The 23,733-nt window shown below is 39.3% G+C and overlaps 2 protein-coding genes across 3 annotated transcripts in view; one reads left to right on the top strand and one right to left on the bottom strand.

Annotated features, from left to right (window-relative positions):
• Window positions 1–1,689, bottom strand: part of WDPCP (WD repeat containing planar cell polarity effector) — a 399,135-nt gene extending 397,446 nt beyond the window's left edge. For both annotated transcript variants that reach the window (XM_032410864.1, XM_032410865.1), the window contains exon 1: window positions 938–1,689. The gene's annotated coding sequence lies outside the window, so the exon portion shown is untranslated. The remainder of the gene's footprint in view (window positions 1–937) is intronic.
• MDH1 (malate dehydrogenase 1) lies at window positions 1,664–20,830 on the top strand. The gene is made up of 9 exons (XM_032410866.1): window positions 1,664–1,790; window positions 6,765–6,863; window positions 8,152–8,248; window positions 10,774–10,949; window positions 13,065–13,187; window positions 18,275–18,451; window positions 19,219–19,332; window positions 19,868–19,957; window positions 20,487–20,830. The coding sequence occupies exons 1-9, from the start codon at window positions 1,788–1,790 to the stop codon at window positions 20,610–20,612; spliced, it is 1,005 nt and encodes a 334-aa protein (XP_032266757.1). The 5' UTR covers window positions 1,664–1,787; the 3' UTR covers window positions 20,613–20,830.
• Window positions 20,831–23,733: the final 2,903 nt, after the last annotated feature.

Here is a 23,733-nt window from a genome sequence, read left to right as displayed (position 1 = left end):
ACAAAGGCATTCCAATGTTAAGAAGTCAGAGGTAAAAAAGAACGTTCAAGGAACTGAAAGGGGCAACCAGCGACGTAAGAGGAAAACCAGAAAAGTATATGATTAACAAGTGAATAAAGTGATTCAAGGAAGACAGAATCATTCAGTTATGATAAATGCTATTGATAAAACAAATTGGAAAGGTGTTATATTCTTTCCCATAATAGCAAACCCTCCAAAAGAGTCTACCTCAACAGAGTAAAACTGAACGATGCCACTTGGCGTTCAATTACCAGTGATAGAGAAAAACTAGAAGTTACAGCAATGTTATCTAATATAGATACTGCACTCATTTTCTTTACAGATATGCTATTCCAGAACACCACATCTTCCTTTCAATATCCACATCAAACAAGGTTTCAAGGAGCACTACAACTCTCTTGGGCAGCATTAATTTTAAATAAAAACCTCTTGTTTTACCAGTTGAGATTCTGCCTGAAACAACCAGTGTCTCCCATACAGCGGCCACACTTTACTTAGAAATGCAGGTTTGGCATAATTTAAAGGTCAAGATGGTTTATACAGCAGACAGTTTCCAAAAACGAATGGGCAAAACTGTCAACATTCACGGAGGTCTTAAGAAAAAGTTAGATCCGTGAACTGTGAGCTTCAGGAAGGGAAGGGCTCATTTAATTTCCCACAAGGCAAGCGCTCACTATTTTTTATTTAACTCTGAAAGAGCTGCATCTTACAGAAGGGAGGGCGCGAGAACTTCAGGGCACTACACCCTCAGAATGCTATTGCCCTAACAGCGCTGAGTAGGGACCGGCGAGGCTGCGGGCACCCACCCAGTAGGTCAGCAGCACCCGGGTAGATAAAAGCAACGCCGGATGGCGCACAACCGCATTCCGGACCCTAAGGTTAACAGAAAAACCCTTGCCCTCGGGCCCGGGCTCACCTGCCTCTTGGAGTGGGGAAGACGCGCGGCCCGTGGCCGCCTCAGAGGGGCGTCCCCGCAAGCTGCTCAGCTCGTCACCGGACACTACCCAGAGCGGAGGGTCCCCCCTGGCAACTAGGGAAGGAGGACCCGGCAGGCCGCGGCGCGCTCGCTCGGTCTCTTCTGTCTAGGAGCTGCAACAGCCACAAATCCTTCAGGTAACTCCCCAGCGGCTCGGGCGTGCGCTCGCTCTCCAGCCTTGTCGCTTAGCAACTTGCGAAGCCTTCCAGTCTTCGCGACACGTCAATTCCGCCCGCCCCTCCAGAGTGTGAATAGTTTTTTAAAAAGACTTTGTTTCCGGGTCGAGCCGCTTCTACGCAGCGGAAGGTCTCTTTACCTCCCACGTTTACCCTTGGGGTAAGATAAGTCTCACTTGCGCGCGAGTGGGTGATGTAGCTAAAGGGTCTGTATCTCCTCCCTCGAGTTCCACATGCCTCCCCTCCCACCAATTACTAGGCGCCAACAGGCGGGTCTTTCCTCTTAAGCACAAATCTTCTGCTCATCGCTGTCCTCCAATCACAGCGGCCCGCCCTCAGGGACTACTTTGCAATGGCGAAGAGCGCAGGGAGAAGGGCGTGAGCAGACCCTCTGACCTCGGGAAGTGTAGTTCAACACTTGAAGGAAATGCGTTGGAGAGTGCGCCAGAATCCGGCCACCATAAACTACAGTTCCCAGAGGGCGCTGCGGTTGGGAGATGAGCATTTTCTTTCTAACATCGCTTGCCCTCCCCAAGTCAGTTCCGCGGTAGAGGTGACCCGATTCCTTGAGGCTCGTTTTGCAGGTGCTGAAATTGTTCGCGCACTTCCTAATCATGGTGAGTGTTGGCCCCTGGATCCTGCCGACCCCCGACCTTCGCGCCCATGTGTGGGGTTTCTTGCATTTGAAGGACTTTCGGGGCGGGGGACGGCTGTGCAAGGCACTGTCTTTCCAGCCCTTTGGAAAAACCCGACTCATCTTTTGGGGACTGTCGCAGTGACCCAGTAATTGGGAAGGGGTCGGTTTCCACCTGGGGAGCTCTTACAAGGACTCTGGAGAAATTTGTCCTTGGAGAGGCTTGATCTCAGTCCTGCTGCATGGCGTGGGTACAGAATAAGCTGCGGGTTTTCTCCAAAGCACGATATAGGGTTTGATAAGGATGCTAAGGTTTGATATGGAAGGCGGGGGTGTTTGGTTCCTAACCCCCCCCCCTTTTTTTTATTGAGCCAACAGTGTTTTTAAGGGCTTTTGTCACAAAGCCCTTGAAAGCAGAAGGCCCTCAGTTGTAAAGATCGTGCTTACCAGGTACTCCAGATAACGATCGACGTTTTCGAGAGACGTGTTTCCGCCATATCTAATTTCACAAAATGTTATTTAAAACCTGTTCATTGATCTCCTTTTGTAATGACAGGACGTGTTGCAGTTATGGCATCACTAGGCAAAATCTAGTGTAGATACTCTTTGCTGCTCTGTAGATTATGAATTCTAGAGCCACTACTTGTAATGTTACACAATGTAACCATCTTGTGAAGGTCTGGATACCTAGATCACCATATCTTGTCTCTGCTGAAAGAGAGGGGGGGGGGTGAGGGAACTCTGACGTATGAATAATCTGCGTGATGTTTGAAGGTGACACTTGACATCAAATTTTTCCAGTACTTGTATTTATAGTTGAAGTTATTCTTCCTCCGTTATCTCAAAATACTGAAATAGGTGGGAACTATAGGGCAATATTTGAATGAATTGGAAATTTTCCAGAACCTGAAAAGACATATTTTTAAGGCAAGGGGATTACTGCTTCTGCCTTTATAAGGGTCCAGTGGGGACACCTACTAATTCTCAGTAAATCTTAAACCTCAGTTTCCTACTTATAATTTAGTCATTTAAATGATGGCTTCAGTGGTCTCTGACTTAATAATCTTAGCAAGAATGCGGAAGTAACAGAGAACCTGAGACTTTATAATTTTAGAACTGGATGGGACCTTTAAAGATCATTTTGATAAATCTCCCCCCACTTCAGATCTTAAAATTGAGTTTATTGAGACCCAAAGAGAATGATTTGCTCAAGGTCATACAACAGTTTGCTCCCAGGAGCCTTACAGCTCTTTCCATCATACCATATTGTGCCATACAATTACCAAGTCATTTTGAAAATTTCTTTTCAGTAGCTGAGGTTCTGGAGGAACATACAAATTGCAAATACAAACTAAAGTATTTTATCAGCATTTATATTACCTGATAGCTTTATTCCCCTGCAATTCAGAATATTGGAATTCTAGACTTAGAAGGGAATTTGGAGATTATTTACTCTAATTTTAAAAGGTAGCCTGGTGAGGTTAAATGATTTTTCCAAGGTCACAGGAAGAATCCTGGGCCCCCATTCTTATGTTGTTTTGCAATGCAGTAGATAAAGACAGGCCTCACCCCTGGAAGGTCCCTTGGGCACCAGATAACACAGAGATGTCCCTAAGAAAGAACACTCCTGTCAGTTTACTGAAACTGACAGCCCTCTCAGGTGACTCAGAATCTCCTTGCCTCCTCAGGAGACCATGTGAACAATCACTGAGTTTAAAAAGAGCCATCTTTTGTAAGCTGTTCAAAGCAATTTTTTTAAAAGAAGGAATAGGGAGGGACAGCAAGGATTAACTGTATGAAGAAATCTGAATGATAGTTTGTTTTTTATATTACAGAAATATGTGTAAATTAGAAAGTAAAAAAGGAATACATGGGTTTTTCTGTAGAATAACAGAAAGAACACTTACATTCAAGCTTTACAACTGAGACTTGAGCACATGCGCAAGGCAGTCTGAATCTGCAGGAAGGTCATTAGAGCCCTGCCAAGAGCAGAGACATTCCCGCTTTGGATCTTGGCAGACTGCCCAGATATCTAAGCGAAGAATAGTAACCTGTCTTCACACTGTAACATTGTAGAAAGTCAGCAGGAATCTCCCACCCTCCTGATTTTCTACTGCAATGTTGCAAAGAGCAAAAAGAACCAAATACACATATCCTTTCCCATTTCATAATCAAACATTCAGGCATTTACTAGGCTTCATATTACTCTTAATAAGATAGAATTACTTATCTGTGAAAATAATTTGTTCATAGACATAGAAGAAGGGAACTGCTGAGATGGAATTAGCAGCTGTTCATTAGTGGCCACAACCACTTCACTAAGGACTGTGATACTGGGAGCATGTTTTTTAGCAGCTAAAATTAATGCCTAAGATTGACTGTTGTGTTCTAACCATCTACCTGTAAGCTTTACAGATAGTGATACTCACTTTCCCCTTTATTTCTTATCCTGGCCTGCTTTACATTGAAGTAGCATATGTTTATATTTTTCTTAACTCTTTTATTAATTCAACAAATACTTGTTGAACACTGTATGGGAGTACAAATTTGAGTCAAGGGCAGACTGCTCTCACAGCAAGGGGGTGGTGGTTCACAGTCTAGTAGAGAGTAACAGACGTGTAAGTAGAACACCACAAGGTGTAAGAATCCTTAGAGGAAAATTTTATGGTGACAGAGACCTAGAATTATAGTATTTGCTACATACTGTTCTTAATGCTTTGTATGTTAACTCTGAATCCATACAACTACCTTATTTGTTAGGTAGCTGCTATCATTATCTCCACTTTACTGTGGGGAAACTGAATACAGAGGTTAAGTAACTTAAACATACAGCTGATGAGTTGTAAGTCTAAGTTTGAACCCAGAACATCTGGCTTTAGAGGCTATGTCTTTACCACACTCTGCCACCTCTCTAGCCCCCTGTTTTAGAAAATTGGGTTATCCTCTTGTTTCCTGCATATGGTTCACCAATGGATTCTCTGGCCTAAAATAGTACCAGGTACATAATAGAGATTCAGTAGTGTATTTAATGAATGAAGTGAAATAACAGTTCATTAGTTGATTTATAAAACTATATCATTAGAACTGGTGACATAATTTTGCTAATTATAGCTGGAATTATTGTGGTCACTAAGTTTCCAACCCTCTCAATGCAAGTATATATGAATAAAATATCTTAAACAGTTTTTTGAAGCATGTTAGGTTTGCTTCCAAACAATTCTTTTACATTTCCAAGTTCGGGATAGTAATTGTACAAGATCCAGCTATTCCTTCAAGTATTTGAGCTCCAACTACGTGCCAGGCATTGTTGTAGGCAGTTGGAATACAACAGTAAATAAAACAGACAAAGCCCCTGTCCTTAAGGAGCTTGCATTCTAAAGCGAAAGGAGGAGTAATTTCTTCCTCTATTCCCTTCCTCTATTCCCTCACCTCTCTACTTCAAGGGAATAGGGAAAAATGACAGAATTAAAAACATATAAAGGCCATATGATAAAAAAAATAACCATATATGATAACTTTTAGCGTTCTTTATAAACCTAAAGTCTGTTGGAAACGTAATGTATTGTAAAAAAAAAAAAAAAGTTTATTTGGGGAATTACCATATTTTGTCTTTGTAGGGGTATGAAGGCCTAGGGGAAAAGTTGGTGAAGAAAATGGGGAAGAGACTTAGAAGGTCAGGGAGTTAACTCTCCATAGTTTTCTCCTTTTTTGCACTTACATCCTGGTCACACCTGTGAGGAAGAAATGCACATATAGTCTGCTACGTACAGATTCATATCTCTACAAGCAGTTGACACTTCTTTCCTGAGATTTTTTTTTCCTTTGATTTCTCTGGGTGTCAAATTGCTAAATGCTGCTGACCTTCAGAGGTTAGGATTAGAAGGTCAGAGGACATAGTCTCCTTCTACCCCAAAGACATGACTCACCTGGAAGAGGGAATTCTAAATATAAAGATTCATTTCAGTGGACCACTTCTCTCATGCAGGTAACAATAGAGGTGACTCAGTGAAAGTCTGTTTACACAGTATTCTCAAGAAAAGGAACAGTTCACCTTGATCAAATTTGTACATCTAATATATCCGTTAAGTTTCCAAACATTTTTGTTCAGTTCTTTTTAATAGAAATATTTCTATTTAATTCTCTGAGCTTCTTTTTTTTAGTGACTCGGGATCATCACTTTGAATATTGGTTACTATTTTTTTACATATGCCTGTATTTTGTTTAGGGTCTCTTGAGGTCTGTAAGGCGACTTCTATTATAACTATTATCCTCTTTGTACTTCTTCCTCCTCTCTTTTAAAATTAATTTTCCCTTGGAATCAGGTTGTCAGCTGTCACTATATTTTGATGTAGTTATTTAATACTAAAATTTATTGTAATCCAGTATTCTCTTGCTTTTCTTTCTCCTTAAATAAAAAATAAAGACTTATTTTTCCTCCTTCAAGTAGTCAAATTGAATCATGATTAGTAGTTTTATTAAAACTTTCTGACTTACTGTAAGTGGAAAATTTTAACCACTGTCACTCCCCTTCCTGGCGTGAAGGATCCCTATTCTAGCAGATGGGGCGTGGGGGGATTTGCATAAGAGGATTTATAAGGTTCCAGTCGCTGCCAGGGTTTGTATCACCATATAAGGCACATCAACATTGTTAGGCCTATTTCAGTGGCAAAACAGCCTTAAAGAGATGGATAAGATTTTGTAAGTAAATCCAGGATAACAGTGAGAGTTAAGTAACACCGCATAAATAGCTAGCCAAAGGACACATGTTCCAGAAGTTGCTCAGCTGATTTGTGCATGCTATATTTACTGGGACAATATTTACTGGGAAGAGACTTTAAAATTTTACATTAACTTTTAAAGTACGTGGTTGTCTTATTATAGAGAAAACTCTGAATGTCTTTAGGGTAAAATAGCATTTTTAAATCAGATGTTAATTAATGGGTCTCTTTCATTACAGTCTGAACCAATCAGAGTCCTTGTGACTGGAGCGGCTGGTCAGATTGCATATTCACTGCTGTACAGTATTGGAAATGGATCTGTCTTTGGTAAAGACCAGGTAGGGGAACTCTCTGTGTACCTCAAGTCAAAATAAGAATATTGTCAGTAAACCCTGTAATTAGTTTCAAAGATTTATTTTTAATGATAAAGGAATGGGTTATCCCAATAAATGTACTGGGCACACTGCTATAAATGTAAGCTGGTATCTTATTTATATGTACCCCTCCAGCCATTGAAAATGCTTTGCAAATCACCTATTCCGCATACTTTATTAGCTGACTTGGTACAGCCAGCAGGTATCAGTCAGTGGAAGGTTTTCACTAGTAACAGTAACTATTAAGGAGAGTCATGTGGGAGAGAAAGTTGCTGAATTAGTACTTCGTTGTTGATAAATGGTCTTTAGAACCCAAAATAGTCAGACAGGCAGATCTGCTTTCCAGTTTAAAGAGGCACCCCTGGGCGCCTGGGTGGCTCAGTTGTTTAAGGGACTGCCTTCAGCTCAGGTCATGATCCTGGAGTCCCGGGATCGAGTCCTGCATGGGGCTCCCTGCTCAGCGGGGAGTCTGCTTCTCCCTCTGACTCTACCCCCTCTCATGCTCTCTCTCTGTCATTATCTCTCTCAGTAAATAAATAAAAATCTTTAAAGAGGCACCCCCTATTCTTATTCCCCTATTCCACTAAAATCCTTTCTAAAGTATTCATTTATTCCTTCTCTTCACCCATAGATAATCACGTTCTTCCTTCATGCCAGATAATATTTAGCTTTCCATGAGCTAAAATTAGATACAGAGCTGTGAACAATAAGAGTAAACTATGGCAACTGCACCTGGGTGGTGCAGTTCATTGAGCATCTGACTCTTGGTTTCAGCTCAGGTCGTGATCTCAGGGTCATGAGATCGAGCTCCACGTCCGGCTCTGCACTCCGAGAGGAGTCTACTTGAGATTCTCTCCTTCTCCCTCCCGCTGCCCCTCTCCCTCAGTGCGGGTGCGCACACACACGCACTCTCTCAAGTAAATAAATCTTTAAAAAAAAAAAGTAAGCTATGGCATGTCACTTCAATTTAATATTTTTTCCATGTATACTCCTTTAAAAGTCAGTAATGATGATTCCTCTTACTTTGTCTGTTAGCAAACTATTGCTGGTTTTATAGCATTCCTTTTTCTGAAAGTGGCATGATGTTAGATACCTGAACCTCCTAAAATAATTATAACTAATTAATGGTAATTATACATATATATATATACACACACACACCAAATAAGCAAAAACTTTACAGGAGGACTTTTTTGTGACTAAATGACCTAACCTACACTGACAGATGCTGTCTTTGCTGTTTATTTGGCAGCCAGTAATTCTTGTGCTGTTGGATATCACTCCCATGATGGGTGTCCTAGATGGTGTCCTAATGGAACTGCAAGACTGTGCCCTTCCTCTCCTGAAAGGTGAGTTGGGGGGGTGGAGGATAAAAGGATTTTATAGTATTTTATGTCTTTCAAAAAATAGGTTTAGATTTTTAACTAGCCTTTCAATTAGAAACTATTTCATAAAAGTATTTTTTGTTTGTTTTTTGAACTATAACTATTTGGTAAAGTGTATACCAAGAATAAATAAGGGTAAAAGCAAGAAGTAACCAATGTCAGTTAAAAGACTATGCTTTTTTTCCAACATGCTTATACATAATTTACCTTACTAATTAAGCATAATATTGCACAAGGGTTATACACCTGGATTGTCTACATTGTGTTGTTATTTAAAATCTATTTAAAAAGTAATAGTAGTGCCTAAATTGTGCAGCTCTAAATGATGTCTTCCAGAGCCATATGTTGCCCTGAGGCTGGAAATTATTTGGTCCCTCACATGTAGTCCTAACCCACAGCTGGTCATCAGATTGAGAAACAGCATAAATTGTCCTAATCGTATGCTGCATCATTTGAAAAAGCCCGTGAGAGTTCTGCTAAGAGCCTTTAAGAATCATTGAACTATGACACAAATGTAAGACAGAAGTCTTAAATTTGATTGAGGGTTTCATTAAAATGTTAAGTCAACTTGTAAACTAATTTGAATATTTTTCTTTAGGTATACCTTCGTTATGATCATTTCTTTTAGTAAGGATTAATTAATAATACTCTGCTGAGTTTGCACAGAGCAAAATATATATACACCCAATGGAAACCACGCTCAGAGGGGCGCCTGGGTGACACAGTGGGTTAAGTGTCCAGCTCTTCTTGGTTTCGACTTGGGTCATGGTCTCGAGCTCTGCATCAGGTTCCATGATCAGCGGGGAGTCTGCTTGAGATACTCTCTCCCTCTCCCTCTGTCCTCCCCCAACATATTGCATGTGGGGGGGGGGGGTGTTTGTGTGTGTGCACACACGTGCACACTCGCTTTCTCTCTCTTTAAAATAATAGGTGAATAAATCTTAAAAAAAAAAAAAAGAAAGAAAAACCATGCTCAGAATTCATACATCCATTCAATAAACATTTACTAGGGGTACTCTGTTGTCTGAATCATGTGGTTGCATAGTTATATAAGAGAGTGCATTGCCCTGCCAAGCTGTTCTGCTGGCTCCCTTTCCTCACCCTCTCTTTTTTTAAACTGAAGTATAGTTGACACACAACTCACTCTGTATTTCCAAATCAACTTTGTTGCATTGTCCCATTTTTATTCCTTTCTCTGCTGAGTTCTGCTCTCTCTAATGGGTCCAGGTTATAGTCAGCTTGTCCTTGGTCAGCTGTGAATATGACAGGGAGGGAAGATTCTGCAAATAAGGATGCATGGCTGGGAAGAACATTCCCCTCACCAACTGGTGTTTCTTTGTATACCTGTTGGGGGCTCTACAGCAGCCTTACTGTGACACAAGTTGACTCCCCTAAAAATTTATCAATGACAATGCTGAATCCTGCTTGTCTTAGTCCATTTGGGCTACTATAACAAAAATATCATAGACTGAGTGGCTTATAAACACAAAAATTTAATTCTCATAGTTCTGGAAGTTGGGAAATCCAAGATTAAGGTACCAGCATGGTCCCATTCTGGTGAGAGGCCATTTCCTGGTTCCGTCTTCTTCCTGTGTCCTCAAGGCGGAAGGGGTGAAGCAGCTCTCTGAGGCCTCTTTTATAAGGGCATTAATCCCATTCATGAGGTCTCTACCCTTATAACCTAATCATCTTCCACAGGCCCTACCTTTTAATACCATCACATTGGGGATTAGGTTTCAACATGAATTTTGTGAGGGACAGAAACATTCAGTCTGTAGCACTGGTCATGGCCTTTTTAATACTGTCAATAAAGGAGAGTGGTGATATATGTTCTTTAATCAAAGAGTAAGTGGTATGTGTTTATTGGACTAGCACAGCGGAAGAGTGGTTGACCTCGACCAGCCTGGGCTGGAATTACAGGTTCACTGCTTTTTGATGGCAAATTAATCCCCTTAAACTTCTTTGTCTTCATGGATGAAATATTAAGATTAAATTTGATACAACAAAATTCGTAGTGTTATTCCTGGCACGAAACACCTCAATAAACATTATTTTGAATTTGTGATTGATATCTTAGACTTTAAAGTAATTACAACTTTTAAAGGTTAGGTAAATTAGTTTCTCTTTCATGTTATCTGTGGCAGAGTATTATTAATTAATCCAACAAATGTTGCACAGAGTTGAAAGTTATCATATTGTACTTTGCATCATATCTGATCATAAAACGAAAAGCTGTAGAGTTTTCAAACTTGAAATAATTACTGAGATAGGAAAAGCAAAATAAATGTAATTTACATTTCTGCTAATACTATGTTTGTTGATTATATAATTTTTCTTTTCTTAGACCCCTGAAGCTTTTTATCATTGTGATATGTGAAAGTAAACATTTGCTACAAAGTGAAAGAATTACTGCGTAGATTCAGTGTGAAAAAGAAAACCTCAGACTTTGGTGTTTCAGTAACTCTGCATATTTATTGCCGTGTTCACAGATGTCATAGCAACTGATAAAGAAGACATTGCCTTCAAAGACCTGGATGTGGCCATTCTTGTGGGCTCCATGCCAAGAAGGGATGGCATGGAGAGGAAAGATTTACTCAAAGCAAATGTGAAAATCTTCAAATGCCAGGGTGCAGCCTTGGAGAAGTATGCCAAGAAGTCAGTTAAGGTGACCAGTACGGTATTTTATGGGGTTTTCATTATCAGCATTTGAAACTACTTCTTTTAGCATTGAAGTAAAGACAAAATTATTTGCCTTTTTTTTCCCCCCAGTTTTGTGCAGTGGTCAGTAAATACAGATAGAGTTTTGCTTGATAAGCTCTCCTTTTCTGAGTTTTTTTTGTTTTTTGTTTTGTTTATTATATTATGTTCTTCACCATACATTACATCATTAGTTGTTTTTTTTTTTTTTAAAGATTTTATTTTATTTATTTGACAGAGAGAGAGACAGCTAGAGAGGGAACACAAGCAGGGGGAGTGGGAGAGGGAGAAGCAGGCTCCTGGCCGAGCAGGGAGCCCGATGCGGGGCTCGATCCCAGGACCCTGGGATCATGACCTGAGCCAAAGGCAGACGCTTAACGACTGAGCCACCCAGGCGCCCCACATCATTAGTTTTTGATATAGTATTCCATGATTCATTGTTTTGAGTTTTTTTCTCTTTTTCATATAACATAGAAATCTTTATTTAGAGGTGCTCAAAAATATTTTGCCCATTACTGTGATATGGAAATTTAATATGAATTTACAGACCTATAGAGAAGGCACAGAGCCTTCTGGTGGGAATATTTGTTCAGACTTTGGATTTGTGTGTGTGATAGTAGAGAGAGAAGGCTGTAAGCTGCATTCTCAGCAGTGAGAGATGGTAGCTTCTGAAATATTCAGATTTTCTCAATCCAGAGAGATTTTGATACACTTGTCTCTTGAGGAGTTGCATTGGTATAACTTCCTCTTCTGTCTCTGTGTGCAAGTTACTTTAGTTTCTAAATTTGCCTTAATATTAGCATAAGGCCTCCTTTTACCAAATAAGTAAGCAAAAAGACTTGGCTGGTTAGAGGTTTTACTGATTTTGATAGATTTGTTCTTCCCAATCCTGACTTTAAACCAAGGTAAAAGAAAATCTTTTAAGGTTTTAAAGTTGCCAGTTACAATGTTCTATTATAATATTTTATACATATCTGAATTTTTGCTTCTGTAGAATTCATTTTGAATAGATTATTTTTATTTTCTGTAATCGTTAACAGAAAATAGTAGAAATGAGTAGAAATCCAGGGGTTCCTTAATAAAACATAACAGTGTTGTTTGGACTGCTCCAGGCTGCTTGCACTATTATCACCCCTCAGCCAAGTGTCCTTTTTGGGAAAATACATACTGACACCGGAGTACTTAGGGGCATTGGAGTATCATATCTTCAGCTTGCTCTCAAATGGGCCAAAAAGAAAGACTAAGGGTATAGTGTGTGTGTGTAGAGAGAGGGAGAGAAATGGAAAAAATTAGGGAATCTGGGTAAAGAGGATGTGGGAGGTAGTCTTTGTAATACGGCTTGCAGCTTTTTAGTAAGTTTGACGTATTTCCCAGTAAGTTCATAGTTTTATTAAAGAATTTAAAACTTAAAAGATAAAGTACATGTGTACATTTGCCTATACTATATTAAAATGCAGTATATCCTGTACCTCCCCAATTAAAAAAAAAAAAAGTAGCCTGAAGTGCTTTCTGCTAAGGATTGATTGAACAGGTATAGAGTGGATGGGACCTGGTAATCTGTATTTTAGCAAATCCCAGTTAATTCTTAGGATTAGGAAAGATTAAAAAACTCTTGTAATTAATAAAGATAAATCATTGTCCTAAAGTTAAACTGCTCAAGTAGAATTTCTTTCTTGGACTACTTTTATAAGAAGGAAAATTTTATGAATGAATTGCTCTCTCAGAGCCTTAGATTACTTGTTTGTGTGTGTGTGGTAAGTAGATAAATGCTCTGTCTCTGTTTTGTCACAACACAAAATAGAAAGACATGTACCTTTGGTCTTGGATGCTGCCACCTGGAGAGCAACTTGTATACATGTTGGTGGCTTTATTAAAGACATTTTTTCAGTAATCACACCAGACACTAACAATGGGGCGGTGGGGGGGCGAAATACTATAGAAACTACAGTGGTAACTATACATACTTAGCTCATACAAACTTGACACATAGGCTACATGTTACACATTTATCAGCCATATTCTAGGATAGTTTAGTTCATCAGTATATGGTGTGTAACTTTGCTGTGCCTCCCGTGTATCCTAGGTCATCGTGGTGGGAAACCCAGCCAATACCAACTGCCTGACTGCCGCCAAGTCGGCCCCGTCCATCCCCAAGGAGAACTTCAGTTGCTTGACTCGTTTGGATCACAACCGAGCTAAAGCTCAGGTATATTTTAAAATATTGACTGTTCAACTTTAAAACCTTTTTCTCTCACTTTTGAAGTAGCTGAATCTTACTTTTTTTTGTTTTCTTTAGTAGGAAGCCATTCTAATTTGTTAGGGAGTCTTTAAATGGAGTCTCTTAAGGAGGCTAAACTTGAACTTAGTCTTCTCAACTATAGTTCATTTGCTAACTATGCCAAAATACTGTCCCTAATGTCCTCTTACTTCAGGGGTTAAAAAACCAGTCATTGGGGTGCCTGGGTGGCTCAGTCATTCAAGTGTCCAACTCTTGATTTTAGCTCAGGTTTTGATCTCAGGGTCATGAGTTTAAGCCCTGCCTTGGGCTCCATGCTGGGTGTAGAGCCTACTTAAAAAAAAAAAAAATCAGTTATTAGTATAATTAGCAGGACAATACATAGTTTATTTGTGCCAGATATATAGAACATTATAAAAAGAGAGATTTGAGTTTTTTGTGTTTTGTGTGGTTCTGCTTCGTTTTTCCCCTTAGCTAAGCCGTCAGATTCAGATTTTTTAACGTTTAATTTTATATTTAATTTTATTTTTACATCTTTTTAATATTCTACATGTTTCCATAAAACTTTCTACTTTTCACTACTTAGCAACTAAATTTTAATTGTTCTCAAGTTTCTTTACCTGTTGGAGTTTTAGATAAATGTGCCAAGGGTTCAGTGACCAGGGTATTAACAGTAGCTTTTTGAACAATGAGACGCCACCTGGGTGGCTCAGATGGTTAAGCGTCTGCCTTTGGCTCAGGTCATGATCCCAGGGTCCTGGGATTGAGTCCCGCATCGGGCTCTCTGCTCAGCAGGGAGCCTGCTTCTCCCTCTGCCTCTCTCTCTCTCTGTCTCTTATGAATAAATACATAAAATCTTTAAAAAAAAAAAAAAAAAGAGACGCCACCACCAATCATCTGTGCTGGTTTCCTAGGCTTTCTTGGGTCTAGATGATCCTGGTGCCCTTCAAAGCCATGACAAAATTCTGGGATCTTAGACATAACCTCTTTCCTTTTCCCTAGCACCTTTCTGTCGATACTTCCTCATCCACAGGTCATCACTGGTAGATAGGTCTATGAATTTAGTCCTTTCTTTTCCTAAAGAAGACAACTTTGTTTAGTTTTAAGAAAACATTTTACCAGTGGGGCGCCTGGGTGGCTCAGTCGTTAAGCTTCTGCCTTCGGCTCAGGTCATGGTCCCAGGGTCCTGGGATCGAGCCCTGCATCGGGCTCCCTGCTCCGCGGGAAGCCTGCTTCTCCCTCTCCCACTCCCCCTGCTTGTGTTCCCTCTCTCGCTGTCTCTCTCTCTGTCAAATAAATAAATAAAATCTTTAAAAAAAAAAAAGAAAGAAAACATTTTATCAAAAGATGGTGTGAGGTCTAAGTTGAAAAACCACTGCTTTAAACTGAGAATTGATCATCTTTCAGTTTCAGAGTACCCAGTAATGGAGAAAAGAATTGACATTTGTTAAGCTTCTACCCTAAGCTAAATGCTCTACGTGTAACTTATCATTTAATCCTTCTAATAACCATGTGAGATATGTTATTATCTTTATTTTACACACAAGAAACCTGAAGCCCAGAAAGGTCTGGGATCATAGTCATATAGCTAGTAAATCTAGATTTGCCTGACTCCCAAACTCTTAGGTGTGTTCTTACATAATGAGATTATGTGACCTAAGTCCACTTACTAGCTCTGTGACCTTGAGGAAGTATATTCAAGGTATAAAGTGGGGCAATAATTCTTTCTACCTCAAAGGGAGGTTATGTGGATTAAATAAGATCTGTGTTAAACTCTTTCATGGTACCTGTCACATAGTAAAACTCAATAAAGATTGGCTGCTCTTGGTAGTAATGATTTTTATTAGTAGTGTTATTATTAAGAGGGATATAACTAAGAGTTGAGAAGAGCCACACCTCATATATCTCCTTGAATATTCCATTAATTTAGAAGGTCATTGGATAACAAGCTTAAATTGCAAGTATTTCCTGAAGGGCTTTAGGCTGTGAGCTGGGTCCTTTTCCTTATTTTTTAGCTAGAGTCTAGTGGGTGGAAGGAATGGGAGTTAGTTTGAATGAGTGGAGGCAAGAGATTTGGGTACTACAGAACAGTCCTGAAGGAAAAGGTGGTTTTAGGTGTACATTTGTAGCTTCTAGATGGCCAGATGGTAACTCTCCCTGCAGTAGGGAAAAAGAGGTAAAATGACACCACTGACAAACTTGATTTTTGCTGTTTTCAACTGAGGCCTTGGTGGAGGAAGACACTGGAAAATTTCTCCTTCCAGAGGTACTACTAAGTGATACTTTGTCCCTGTTCCTGAAACAGTTTTCCCTATGGGGCAAAAGTCTGAGTGAGGAAAGAGAGAAGAAGCAGTCTTGTTAGGCTTTAACTTTTGGCACATGTTCAAGTATGTCAATCTGGCACAGTGAGAGCTTTTGGGAAGTTTTTGAAAAAGCAGTTTCTTCCTCCTGTAGAAGTTGTTCATCCAGTGAGAAAAATAACAAACTCAAAGACTAGTTTCTTACATGAATGTTGCTAGTCTTACATAATTCATTTTGGAAATCCGAAGACCTAGCTACCTAGTGAGTCTTCGTCACCTGCAGAATTCCCCTATGTATTTGCAAACCAGAGCTGTGTATGAATGCTGACAGGGTATTTTGGCAATAAAATTAGTTACCTGGTATGGGGTGGGGGGAGGCGGGAGGAATTCCTGGGGCTGGAGAATTAGTTCAAAACTATTTAACAGATCTGTGTGGCAGACATGAAAGGGCCAAGGGAGCAAGGAAGTAGCAATCCTGGATACATGTTAATTTAGACTAGCTCTGATATGAATGAAATTCAGGAACTACGTCTACAAAGTTTTGGCCTTTGGTGTCCAGACAGAAATGGATTAGCTCAAGAAAACAAACAAGAGGAAGTAGGCAGCAGGACAAAGGGAGTAAGGAGCTTCCTGTAGGGAGGAGAGGCCCAGAGGCAGTTTGTCTTCACCATTCAGCAAAATTATAGGTTCTAAGTTCCTGGTAATAGACATCTTGGGTTACTTGCCTCAGGTAAATTTTCCTTTTTCTCCATGATTCCAGCTAACTATAAGTAAGGGCAGTTCTTCCCAAGTCCTTGAAGGTCATGGCGCACACAGAAAATGGTACTCATTGCACAGCTTCACCAACTGTGCCTCAGCCACTAAGCAGATCAGTAGCTGGATTCTCTAGAAACCAACTATCCAACTACTTTGTGAAGATTGATTGGTACTTAATAGCCCTAATACTTGCAGAACTCTCGATGAAGCAGGGTTTAGCAGAGAAGTGATGTTAAATGTCAAAAACAGAATTTTAAGTGAATTTTTAAAAATCATTTAACTATTTTAGGATTTAAGAAACAAGTCTCAACTTACTTTAAGGGTCATAGTGAAAGTAAACACAATTTGATTCTTACTTGACTGAATATGTTGGTGTAAAGAGATGACTCAAGTCACTGCAAACATTTTAGGTATTGGCCTTTTTCATCAGTATCCTTTTTTGGTTGCTTGCTGTTTTGTTTTTTACTTTTTATTTTGGAGTAATTATAGACTCAGAAGAAGTTAAAACATAGTACAGAGAATCCTGCATCCCCATCACTCACTTCCCCCAGTGGTAACATCTTTCATAACTATAGAGCATTTTTAAAACTAGGAAATTGACTAAACTACACACAACAGTTTTAATAGACTCACTCAGATTTCTGCAGTTTTTACATTCATTTTTTTGTACGTCTTTAATCACATATCTAGATTACTATAATCACCACAGTCAAGATACAGAACTGTTTCATCACCCATAAGAGATCCTCCTCATGCTGCCTCATTATAGTTGCACACTCCGTCTCTATTCCTAAGCTCTGAAAACCACTTAACTGTTCTTCATCTCAGTTAATTTTGTCATTTTGAGAATGTCACAGAAATAGAATCATGTAGTAAGTAAGTGACCTTTTGAGACTGGCTTTTTTCATGCAAACGCAGTGAACTCTGGCACAACTATTTTTTTCTCCAATTCTTACTGTAATATGAAAGAAGGAAAAATCACCCACAATGATACCCTAACACATCAGCTCATAAAATCATAAAAAATTCTTTCCAAAACATTTCCTTCTGGTTCATCACAATTCTGCTACCTAATTAAGAACAAATTATGCATACAACTAACCATAATTTCTTTTTGCACATTACCTTATCAGGTGAATAACAAAATAAGTGAACTTATTTTGTTTATTTAAATCTTTCAAAACATAACATTCTAACCCTCTCTGTGGCTAGTGTACTACATAATATGTTTGATAGTCATGTGACTACAGGGCTTGCAGGATCTTAAAGTGTTTTTTTGTTTGTTTTTTTTACATTTTTTAAATTTATTTTTAAGTAATCTCTACACCCAACATGGGGCTCGAACTCACGACCCCCAGATCAAGAGTCACATGCTTCCCCAACTGAGCCAGCCAGGTGCCCTCTAAAGTGCTTTTTGAACCTATAGCTAGAAATTTTTACATTTGGTATCATTTTAGTATTATATTTAAGCTCTTTCCTTTGGTTTCCTAATCTATAAATTGAAGACAATCATACTTTTGGTAATCTGAGCCCCTTCCAACTCCAAAATTTCATATTTAGGATTATTTGAAAATTAGCTAATTTATGTATATGGTATATAATAAAAATTTCACCTAAATATGGAGAAATTCCCATATTCTAACCTCCTTGCTCAGAAGTGCTAAGGAGACATCTCCTAGGTATTAACAAAACAGAGGTCATATTTATATATTCTTAACCTCTTGCTTTGTATTTTATGTCAGTGTTTTGTGTTTGATAAACCCCCTATACTGATAAGTTAAATCATTAACTGTAGGATGCTCTCTACTCTTAAATATTCTACCCTATAATGTTTCAGGTTCACATTTTGTTTACACTGTTAAGCTTTAGGAAATTACTAAGCAATATAACTCTTGTGTGTTCTCTTGAAATTTCAGAGGCCTTAAGGATGTTTGTTAAACAGGCACAATTTGAAATAAAAAGCGTTTGTCTAAGTAAGGTATTTGTTTTCTATTTAACTAGATTGCTCTTAAACTTGGTGTGACTTCTGATGATGTAAAGAATGTCATTATCTGGGGAAACCATTCCTCCACTCAATATCCAGATGTCAGCCATGCCAAGGTGAAACTGCAAGGAAAGGAAGTTGGTGTTTATGATGCTCTGAAAGATGACAGCTGGCTCAAGGGAGAATTCATCACCGTAAGAAAAACCTCTCTAGGGGCGCCTGGGTGGCTCAGTCGTTAAGCGTCTGTCTTCGCCTCAGGTCATGGTCCCAGGGCCGTGGGATCGAGCCCCGCATCAGGCTCCCTGCTCGGCGGAAGCCTGCTTCTCCCTCTCCCACTCCCCCTGCTTGTGTTTCCTCTCTTCGCTGTGTCTCTCTCTGTCAAATAAATAAAATCTTTAAAAAAAAAAAGAAAAAAATCTCTCCTAACAGCCAAGCATAAAGAACTCTTGAGAGAGACACCACATTGCTGACCCGACTATCTCTCCAGGACAATCTCCAAGTGCCTCTCAATTTGGTGGCGTGGTTCTCAAGGAGGGCAGTTGTGCTTTCTACGAAGCACAACTACAGGTTACTAAAAGATTGAAAGGGCAGGCCTGTATGATGACTACATACAGAGCCAGTCGTGAACCAGTCTGATCTGATGCTGTGCGGCAGTCAAGATGGATTGCTAACGTGGGAAAAACTGGAGTTCCCTCTAGTCATCCAGTCTTCATAAAGAGATTCATTTCTTTGTGTGGAGTGTAGTAAACTTTCTATGTGGATTTATAGTTTTCTTTTTTTTCAAAAAGACTGGTGCTTTTAACTGAAATAGGTTGGTAAGGCCCACACTGGGTAGTTGGATGAATTTGGAGGGGAAGACATTAAAGTGTGATTGTGGTCTTTCACCCCAGGATTAGTTTGGAAGCGATGAAAATTGTGCTCTTATGATCAAGTAATGCTGTCTCTGCCTGTCCCCAACCAGACTGTGCAGCAGCGCGGTGCTGCTGTCATCAAGGCCCGGAAGCTCTCCAGCGCCATGTCCGCCGCAAAAGCCATCTGTGACCACGTCAGGGACATCTGGTTTGGAACCCCAGAGGTGAGGGCTCCGGGATTGGCACGGGCCACTCGTTGATCTTTGTCCTCTGATGCTGTGATGTGAAAAGAACACAACCTTGCAGTCGGGCAGGTTAGGGTTATATCCCAGGTCAGCTGCCTACGAGCCAAATAATCTTGGGAAAGGTACTTAACCTTTGGTTATCTCTTACACGGCATTTACCTCACAGGGTTGTTAAGGATTAGGTGAGATGAAGACTGGGAACCACCGAGCACACCTGGTGGATGTGACTTTTTTCCTTAAAACTTCTATTGGGCCAGAGCTTCCTCATTTATAAAATGAGGATTATGTTTCTCCGGCCTACTTCACACGGATTGGAAGAGTGGAATGAGAGCGAATACCCGTGAAAGTTACCCTGTCCTGCCAGTGCCTGGGGACGCTTCTTTACACGGTACTGAAGTCCCACACGTAGTCAGAAAGCATCACCTGGCTTAGTTTTGTTAATTCACGTGTCATTGGGTTGCATAAAGTAATCCCGAAGCACCATGAGAATGTAAACGTTGATTATTATTTTCAGGGAGAATTTGTGTCCATGGGTATTATCTCCGATGGCAATTCCTATGGTGTTCCTGATGATTTGCTGTACTCATTCCCTGTTACAATCAAGGTAAAGTATTTTGGGGTTATTTCCCCCTGTCCCCTTCTGAGAAAGTAGTTGCATATTTTTATGAATGCTGGTATAATTTAGTCTACAAAGTTGTTCCTTTACTAAATTAGACATTTTTCTCAACTTTAAAATTCTACAAAGCACAACTACAGGTTACTAAAAGATTGAAAATAATCTGGAAAGCAAGGTTCAAGTCTTGCCACTAGACACTTTGTTATTATGCCTCTAATATTGGATATCTACCAATATAATATCTTACTTTTGTTATAGCCATACTAAAGTGAGTCGGTTTTTTTAATGTTTGCTAATTAAATCATTTAAAGATTGTTTTCTAGATTCAATGCATTTTAAATTCAGGTGTTGAACTTTTATCAGAATTACTGTTAAGATCTGGATTTTGATTTGCTTCTTTAATCAGACTTCAAAAATAGGTACTCCTATAGCTTTAAGTTCAGTCTGAATTGTTGCTTGCTGGAAGATCAGTTCTAGTTTAATTGTAAATCTTTTACTTGCAATTATTTTCAAACAGAATAAGACCTGGAAGATTGTTGAAGGTCTCACTATTAATGATTTCTCACGTGAAAAGATGGATCTAACTGCAAAGGAACTGGCAGAAGAAAAAGAAACTGCTTTTGAATTTCTTTCTTCTGCCTGACTAGACAATCATTTTGATGTTATTAAAGGCTCCAGAGCTGAAGAATCTAAATGTCGTCTTTGATTCTAGTATAGTACCAAATAACAATAATGCTATACTTAAATTACTTGTGAAAAACAACACATTTGAAAAATTGTGTGCTTCTTGGTATAAATTTGTGACAGTTTATCATCATGCTGTTAGTGCTGCATTCTAAATAAAATATATATTCAAATGAAGATGACTCAGACTCTGATTTCCAGCTAACATTTCATTTCTGTTCAGACAACAAACTTGGCATGTTTCCTAGCTTGGGGTTGTGATTTTTTTAAACCAGAGAAAGGTAGTAAAGACAGAAAATGTTACAAAGTAAAGCATAATTCTCTTCTATTTAATCTTTTTTTTTTTTTTTTAAAGAGTGAGAGGGAGGAGGGGCAGAAGGAGAAGGAGAGAATCTCAAGATGCAGGCTCCACACCCAGTGCAGAGCCCGTCACAGGGCTCCATCTCACAACCCTGAGATCATGACCTGAGCCAAAATCAAGTGTCAGGGGCTTAACTGACTGAACCACCCAGGCGTCCCTCTCTTCTATTTAAATAGGATAGGAAAATCCACCTTGTGATAACGAATCAATCTACTCCAGAATATATTGTTAAACATTACCTACATTATGCTATTAAATACTTAACGTTTTTTAAGAGTCTCATGCTCTACCGACTGAGCCAGCCGGGCATCCCCTTATTTAACGTTTTTTAAATCTTGAAGGTTAGTTCATTCTCTGTGGATAATGTGATTTTAACATTATCTGTTAAACAGGTTACAGAAATACTGTTAACAGTTTAATGCCATTTGATGAAATTACAACATTTTTTGTGATGGAAGGAAAAGGTAATAAATCTTCCTTTGATGTACACCTATAGCAGATAAGGAATAATTTACATTTCATAACTGGTAAATGCCACAGAAATGTAAGCTAGTGGGAATGTTCTCAATCTAAGCTTATTACTAGAAACAGTGTTGTTCAAAAAAATTAAGTCTTTTTTTCCAAAATTCATAAGGAGACCTCTATCTTTTCATTCTTGTACTTAATTCATTGTACATAATTGACACTCAATATCCTAAATCTCTCAGCGCCTAATCTAGTGCTCTTCATGGGTGCTCAAGTACTTAGTTGGATTTATAACATGAAACTACCTATATCATTTCATATTTCAGATGTAGAAGAAAGAGAAGCCAGTGAGTGAAAAGTGGTTTTAGAACTGTTGTTAATCAGATGCATAAACAAAATTTCATATGAATCCTTTTTTTTTAATTTTATATAAAGGAAGCATGAATGTGTACCATTTATTAAATTACTCTCAGTTCCAAACACACCCTTCTATACTTGCTTATGACACTGGGTCTGGGATTCTGCAAACATTTCTTTACCAGCTGCTCCTTGAGTTAAAACCTGCCAAGAGAGGGTACTAGAAGGAGACCAGCAGGCTGAGGAGGAAGAAGGAACATAGTCTTGCTCCTCCCTGTTGGCTTCTTTTATCATTACTTTCTTTTTTTTTTTTTTAAGATTTTATTTATCTGACAGAGACACAGCGAGAGCAGGAACACAAGCAGGGGGAGTGGGAGAGGGAGAACAGGCTTCCCATGGAGCAGGGGGCCTGATGCGGGGCTCGATCCCAGGACCCTGGGATCATGACCGGAGCCAAAGGCAGACGCTTAACGACTGAGCCACCCAGGCGCCCCGTTTTATCATTACTTTCACTCCACTTGATAAATAACCCAGAAAAGAAAACAAGTCAAACTTGTCTTTAAAAGAGCAGTTAATTGGGGCGCCTGGGTGGCTCAGTTGGTTAAGCGACTGCCTTCGGCTCAGGTCATGATCCTGGAGTCCCAGGATTGAGTCCCGCATCGGGCTCCCTGCTCAGCGGGGAGTCTCCTTCTCCCTCTGACCCTACCCCCTCTCATGTGCTCTCTCTCTCAAATAAATAAATAAAATCTTTAAAAAAAAAAAAAAGTTAATTGGAAGCATGAAGGCAAAATAGTGTACGTTTTTTAAATGTCATATGAAGGAAGAACATATAAAAGTTACAAGAGCTAGAACACATGATAGAAGATGTATAAACAAAATTAACTCAATAATGTATCCACCTCTATTTTGTCATCCATTTGTGTAAACTGGCCTACTATTTGATTCTGTAAATTAACTCCCTAAAATCAGGGGTCACATAAACAAATGAAATAGTAATAGGGCTTTGGAGAGATCTGGTAGATTACTTGTAGAAACAAGTTTCTCACCAACTGCTTCTGAAGCATGGCTTTGTGTTTGAATATTCACAATGGGAAGCTTATCACCTCTGTATGCCATTTCTTTATGCTATTCACCTCTGTCACCTTAACCATGAGAACAAAGCATTTTATTGATGCCTCTCTTAATGGACAGTCCACGCCCCGGAAATTGTGCCCTTAAGAATTGTGATAATTTGGGGCGCCTTGGTGGCTCGGTTAAGCATCTGCCTTCTGCTCAGGTCATGGTCCCGGGGTCCTGGAATCAAGCCCCGCGTTGGGCTCCATGCTTGGTGGGGAGCCTGCTTCTCCCTCTCCTGCCCCCCCTGCTTGTTCTTGCACTCTCTCTGTCAAATAAATAGAATCTTAAAAAAAAAAAAAAAGTGTGATAATTTGTGAAAAGCCCAGGCCTTTCTTAAGGATTTTATTAGAACTTGAGGAGATCACACATGAGTGAATTACAGGGCAAAAGATATTACATGTTAATGCAATAAAGCTGGATTCAAAAATTTTCCATAAAAGATACAATCTGAATAAATCTTAGGAGAGAATTGGCCTCTGCAGATCATGAGCCTGGTAATGTTTACTAAAAACAAAAATAGCCAGCAAGAGCTTTTTTAGAAAAATTTTTAAAAATATTTTTTTTAATTGTAAGAAAGCATAAAGAAGGGGGTGTAAAAACTGTAATCCTACTACCAGTTAAATCATATTTTATATAAAAGTAATAGATACTTGTCAGAAAATCAGTGAAATGGCATTAAATGAATACCAAAAGGCCCTTCCTTCTCTCATGGATAAATGCTTGAATAAAGAGGGGTTTTGGGGGGGCTCCCATGGATAAATGCTTGAAAAGGGGTTTTTGC

The sequence above is a fragment of the Phoca vitulina genome, unplaced genomic scaffold, assembly GCF_004348235.1.
Source record: "Phoca vitulina isolate PV1807 unplaced genomic scaffold, GSC_HSeal_1.0 scaffold12, whole genome shotgun sequence".
NCBI classification, from domain to species: Eukaryota; Metazoa; Chordata; class Mammalia; order Carnivora; family Phocidae; genus Phoca; species Phoca vitulina.
Note: the sequence above shows the minus strand (reverse complement) of the source record. Positions and strands in the feature narration are given on the sequence as shown.